The 6,744-nt window shown below is 39.9% G+C and overlaps 1 protein-coding gene across 1 annotated transcript; it reads right to left on the bottom strand.

Annotated features, from left to right (window-relative positions):
* Positions 1-380: 380 nt before the first annotated feature.
* Positions 381-5,460, bottom strand: imp4 (IMP U3 small nucleolar ribonucleoprotein 4). Its single transcript, XM_028578343.1, has 9 exons — positions 5,349-5,460; positions 4,401-4,509; positions 4,228-4,311; positions 3,354-3,463; positions 2,376-2,508; positions 1,872-2,026; positions 1,696-1,790; positions 1,534-1,607; positions 381-759 (listed from the first exon to the last, which is right to left on the bottom strand). The coding sequence occupies exons 1-9, from the start codon at positions 5,349-5,351 to the stop codon at positions 647-649; spliced, it is 876 nt and encodes a 291-aa protein (XP_028434144.1). The 5' UTR covers positions 5,352-5,460; the 3' UTR covers positions 381-646.
* Between the last annotated feature and the right edge of the window lie 1,284 nt (positions 5,461-6,744).

Here is a 6,744-nt window from a genome sequence, read left to right as displayed (position 1 = left end):
TCAAAACAAGCTTTTGAGAATGTGAGGTTTGCCCAAGAAGAGACAGCAATTTCATCAATATTAATTTCTTTGAAACATTAGAAGAAATAGGACCATACTAGAGATGAGACTGGATGACTGCACTGTAGAAGTGGATCTGTCGGAGTAATAACAAGCATTTCTTTCTCCTGGCCCCTATCTCTGTTTAGTTATGTAAATGAACTACACCACACAAAAAGCAGGAAGGATGCACCACTACCATTAAACAAATAATAAATACAGTGGCAGACTTGCATTGTTATTTACCATTATGCTACAAATTTGCATATCTTTTATGTTTGCACATTGTATGAAATGTGTTTTTTTCCAGTTTTGGGCAAAACAAAACATCACAGAGCCAATAAAAGTCATTATACAAATTTTATTAAACAACAGTTACAGTTATAATACACACAGCACTTTGTTAACCAATGGGTTTGTCAAAAAAAGGCTCAATTTACTTGAAACACACTTTCCCTCCTGATGATGGGATGCAGAGGGACTATGGGAAACCCTCGACATGAACACATTATACTTTGTCATATTTGGTAGGCGACTAAGAAAAACTTTGTCATTTCATAAACTCCACATTTAAAGAATTGTATAACAGTCCAAGCTTTATTAGCTCCTACTGCACACTGAGGAACCTCCTCTTCTTGGCTGTGTGTGTGTATGCATGGTGACGCCACTCCACATCGGCCGTACTCTCGTTCTCCAGGGTGCCCAGTTTGATCATATACACTGAACACAAGAAAACATTTTACACATCCCAAAAGAAAAGTGGAACACAATGGAGGAACGCCACTAAACGTTTAGAGCAGGGGTGTCCAACCTTTTTAGAGTGCCAAATTTAATAACAGGGGGGCATCTTCACATTATCAAATCTGGCACTCTAAAAAGCTATGGTCCCTTCTGATATTTTTTTTAACCCTTGTGTGACAAAACAAGGATTATGTACTTCCGTTTACTTTGTTGAGAACTGCTCTCTAAATCCTGTTTCTTGTAAAGTAAGTAAAGTTTATTTCTAGATCACATTTAAACACAGTTTAAGCTGACCAAAATGCTGTACAAACAAGCACTAAGGTGTTGTATTATCCCTTGTTTTGACAAAACAAGGGATAATAATAAAAGTTACATACAAATTTATATTCATTGTCACAATTATCTATTTTCAGCAACATAACCAAATCAATGGCACTCAGGCGTTGTAAACATGTAAAAAAACAAAAACTGCCTTACTTTTACATCTGTAGTCAGATAACTGAACACACTGTACAGAATACCTTAAACTTATGTGTAATGCACATAATAAGACATTATTAAAGCAACATTAGTGCACAACATACAGTAGGACTCTTGCCTTTCACAAACCGAGGCTGCGGGCCGTATGCGCACACACACACACACACACACACACACACACACACACACACACACACACACACACACACACACACACACACACACACACACACACACACACACACACACACACACACACACACACACACTTACATTTCATTTCAAACCTGGGTCCGACTTCTGTCAGCTCCACGTTCCTGTGGTCTGTTTTCTTGTACGTGTGATGTCTGAAATAAATGAACACATTATGTTTTATACAGTTTACAGAGTGTGTGTGTGTGGCATTTGCATTGAGGGGGGTCCTTTCACACTGACCTGAAAGAGATGAAATCCTCTTGGTTGGCAAATGTGATCACACGCCTGCTGTCCTCCTTCGGCACGGGGAAAAGATACTTGAGGATATTTGAGACCTGCAGGGGCAGAATTGATTAGTCGTGAAAGAGAATATCAACAGCATGACGTGTTCAACGCCTGGTCCAGCTCTCCCTTACCCTACTGCCGAGTCGCGAGGTGAAGTTGTGAAAAATGAGGTGTGGGTAGGCCTCGGACATGGTGCCTATGTCTGGAACATCGTGCCTCATTACCACGTTGTACAGGGTGAAATAAGCCGTGGGTCCAAACGGCAGGTGGCATACCACCAGCCCATCTGTGAACGGACACAACACTGGACATCAGATACACCCTGTGCAGTGCTCTGTACGGACTCTACTTCACTTTATACTCTGCTTAATATCACGTCATCTTCCACGATGGAGCCGATTTATTACCATTCACAATTACTGCAGTTGAAATAATTTGCAGCTGTTCCTATTCCTTGTGCATAACAACTGTATTTTTTCCAACTTGAGCACACAACGTACCCAAAAGCTGCTTAGAATTAGTGTGCAGTAGAACACCGGGAGAGCCCGTTTGGTAGTGGCTGCTTCATGATGTATAAACGCTAGCAGAGAGACCAAACTCATGAGACGAAGGACAGAGTGAGGTGAACGCCGTACCTGGCTGTCCTCTGGTTTCGTGCACGATGACGAGGTCTGTGACGTTGTTGGCCTTGCAGGCGCTCACCAGCGCATTGATCTCGTGGTTTCCTCTGTTCATGCGCTGGGCTCCGGGGAACATCAGCTTCACCTCCTGGAACCATTCACGTACATCACTCATTTATTCTCTGCTCTGACTGTGTAATCAAGAAAAGCCCTGCTTCTTCCTCTGAAATGTAGCTCACACGTCTCTGTTGTTCAGTAAGTTTGTTCTTTTTTGAAATCCCTACTGAAAGAGCAGCAGTAACTCAGTGGTACGTCCTGTAGCTGTGAAGAATCAATGATTGGGAGTAGCTAAAAGCAGCTTTCAAGAGCCCCTGTCATACTTCTTTTCAGCGGCATTTTTGTATTCTCGGGGTCTAATAGAATAGGTTTACATGCTTTCATGTTTCTCATACTGCCATTGCTTTTTATTACATGCATTATATTGTTAATTATATTCTTAGTATCATTTTTAAAGGATTGTCAATTAATTTGTATAAATATTGTGAAAATTCAGAAAGAAATTGCAGCAATGCTTTTATTTGTAATTTAGGAATAATTATGTATCTTGTAATTTAGTACCGTTATTGTGTGTGTTTTTTGCCTTTAAAAGAACAGCTCCACGTAATTCCAAGTAAGAATCATTTTATCATCCATTTAATGTTGGGAACTTTATTCTCCATATACGCTGGATGGTTTGCCTGTAGACAGATTTCACATATAGTTCAGATGGCCCATTGGGTTTTTATAAAGAAGACTAGTTTATGCAGGTAATAAATTGGAAGTGTACTAATTGAACACAGCCTCTTTTTTCTATAAAATTAGTAAAAAAAATAAATAAATTAAGTAAAATCTTAGTTTTAGGAAACTTGTAAGACAATAACTAAATGAAATGATTTGGTAAGTAAGGAGCTGGAGTCAGCCTGTGGTCCATCTGCTGTCCTAACTGGTTCTGACCTTGGAAAACATTTTGAGTCTGGAGCTGGGGTCTCTGGAGGTGGTGACCATCACTTTAGGGTCTTCTACTCCGGCCCATTTATACTCATCGTCCATGTGGGAGCTGACACCTGCACACAGCCAGTACAGCAAAGGAAATTAATACACGGTAAACACAGACACAAGCAGTACCTTTACATGCACACTAACATTCCTCTATTACTCCAAATATGACAATATTCCCAATGTGATCAGGTCACGTAAACAGCATATTCCCTTTGGATATTCTGAATAAGGCCTATTTCCGAACTTAGCATTGTGTGATATGCTGATATTATTCAAGTTTTAGAAGCATTCTTTGGACATGTATACTGCGCATTCAGAATATGCGTCTCAATCATGGTTTTTACCGCAGTTAATAACAGTTTACGGCCTCTTGCCTGTTTACGGCTTACAGTCAGCTCTGTGTGTTGCTACGGTTGTTGGACACTAACCAACCAGCCGACAGTTCAACTTAGTCCAGCTGCAGTAGAGATGCATGGCCAAAAGAAAAGAAGCAGAAACACAGCTACTTTTAAACATTATTAAAGACTTGGATATCAACAGGTTTTTGGATATGAGTCGACCTTTTCAAGAAACTGGTTGAAGGAATGAAAGAGGGACGCTGTGTTCACAAGCTCCAACAAGTCCTCCACCGCTGGAACACTTTCAAAAGATCCTATTTTACACGTCTGCATGTAAACGGGAATATTCACTTTCATTAGCCATGGAAACAGCTTAGTCGGAATATTGTCTCTTTTGGAAATATTATTACTGGAATATTACTGGCATGTAAACGTAGTCACTGGTGCACTATATGATGTTGCTGGTAATATGAAGCCATAAGAGCACCGGCCTTCTGCCCCTTCATCGTCGTACTCCAGCAGGTCCTGCAGCTGCAGAGCATCTTTGCGTACCTCCGTTGGAAGAAGCCGATTCTCTGCAGAGGGAAGAAACAGCTTGTGTCATCCCAGGATCTGGATCATTTCCACTGCTGACCACCTGGCAGACAACATGATGCCCTCCTACCTTCAAGAGCGCCCTTCAGCTTCTGTTTCTTCTCCTCTACCGTCCGCAGACGGTCCTCCTGGGCCTTCCTGTACAGGTACTCCCGCCTCAGCCTCACCTCGCGACGCAGCTAGCACAACAGTAACAGCACATTATCTCAGGCTTTTCATTAGGAATCACAAATCTGATGTATCAGGATTTGTTTTGCAACGATTTTAAAAACTATTATTTTCCCTAGAATTGTTATTTTTTATGTATTTATTTTGACCAATGATTGAGCTAAATATGTTGTGTTTTTACGGTACCACCGACGGTGACTACAACAGATCTGTTTCCATCTAAACAGAAAATCCATGTTACGTTCTTCTTTACAAAGTCAATACATGTTAGACATGTGATGTCATTCTTCTTCGAAAACTATCAGTTTTTAGAAATGTCTCATGATATATTGTCTCTAGAAGTGTATCATTTAACTTTGGTTTTTATGAAAGAAGGAAAAGATAATACCAATACTCAATACTATCTAATCCCAATACTTCTAGAATCACAACACAAATCCAATCAGCAACCATGTATCAGGAAAGAATCTAACCGGGACAAAAGCATATTGTCCCAGCCATAGTCTTCATACAGTAATGCCATGTGAATTTTATATATATATATATATATATATATATATATATATATATATATATATATATATATAATTTGTATGGGAATATGTGAGCTTGGTTCAGCAACAAGATAGAAACATCAAGAACAAAGGTTCTATATAGTTATTGATGTTTCTATCATGTTGTTGCAAATTTTGTTGTAAATGCAGCTCTGGGTTTGGTCTTTGCACCCGTCGCAGAGCTCATTCACTTGTTAACGTATTCTCTAACTTAAGACTGTGATGTTGACACATTTCATACCACGCTACTAAAAGAATGAATGCTCAGAAATCTTTGGAATCCTGTTTGAACTTACCATGACGATTCTTTAGCTAGGAGCTAGCTAGCATTCGAGCACTACTCACATGGACACAGGAGGACATGCGTACAAGAGCTTCCTTCATTGGCTGACAGAGGATCCAATGAAAGCGCTCCATACTGACTGGTAAGCTTTTCAAAATAAAAGCCCGAGTTAAACGCCAGCTTTGCTACAGTGTTGAGCAAGATGTGTTACGAGTATTTCTGGGCACAAGTTATTGCAACAGTTCTTTACTTGATATGGTAATAATATGATGCAATTAAGCAGTGGTGTGCAGGGACTGGTTACTATGAAACACAACCAACAACCAGAGAGGTACACACACACACACACACACACACACACACACACACACACACACACACACACACACACACACACACACACACACACACACACACACACCAATTTGTTGGATTTTCACAGTTGAATGAGTTACTTATAGACTATTGGATTGGGAAGGTAGGTCAAAGAAAAGGCTATCAAGCCTGAGTACAACTGCACTGCCTACACTGTCTGTATTTATTTCTGCATGAAGACCAGATCACTATCTGTGTTGGTGAGGCATTTCCTGAAGCTCTGTCATCTAAAGAAGCAGCTTCTCTCCGTATTTACTATCCAACTTGAGTGTAACCACGTTCAGTGCTTGGATTATGCATCTTTTGAGTTTGTTATTGCTTTTGACTGCAGGTAAGTGAAGACCTTCACCTTAATTTGAGTTAATAACTTGATTCATACATTACTGCACTGCTATACAAGCTGAAAAGATGTTAAAGGCTGTGCAACTGCCTGACATCCACAGCAAAATGTACTTCTTTTGGAATAAAGCCATTAGATTCAGATTCAGAATCAGAGACATGAATATGAAATAAACAATAAACACAGAAGACAAATACATACATACAAAATAACTGTTGAATAAGAAAAGAAAAAGGAGGCTGAATGGGTTGAGTGCAGAATGTGCAAAGAATATAATATATAGTATGTGCAATGGGCAGACGTATAGTATAGTCCAGGATGAAAGTGAGTGCAAAGTGTGCAAAAACCATTGGGCATATCAGGAGAGATGAGACCGAAGTATACATGCGCTTTATTAGTTTAAAATTGTTTAAAGTTGAAAGCAGCTCCCACCATGTACTACGTGAGGTACAGGTGATCTCGTCTAAAGGTTTGGCTTCTTTAGTGTTGTGTTGGTGCGAGGTTACACCAGGGTTTCCCCAACATTATACGGTTTAGGTTTAGATGCAGCAGCCGAGCTGTTTTGGGCAGCACCTAAGCCACATGAATGTAAAATCAATGGAAGCATCAAAACTAACGTAATGCCCTTTCTCAGATCTAATGATTGTAGTTGGTCCACAGTGGACTTCTTTAGCAAGTTTTGTCTTTAAGCTTT

Source organism: Perca flavescens, chromosome 5 (genome assembly GCF_004354835.1).
Source record: "Perca flavescens isolate YP-PL-M2 chromosome 5, PFLA_1.0, whole genome shotgun sequence".
Lineage (NCBI taxonomy): Eukaryota > Metazoa > Chordata > Actinopteri > Perciformes > Percidae > Perca > Perca flavescens.
Note: the sequence above shows the minus strand (reverse complement) of the source record. Positions and strands in the feature narration are given on the sequence as shown.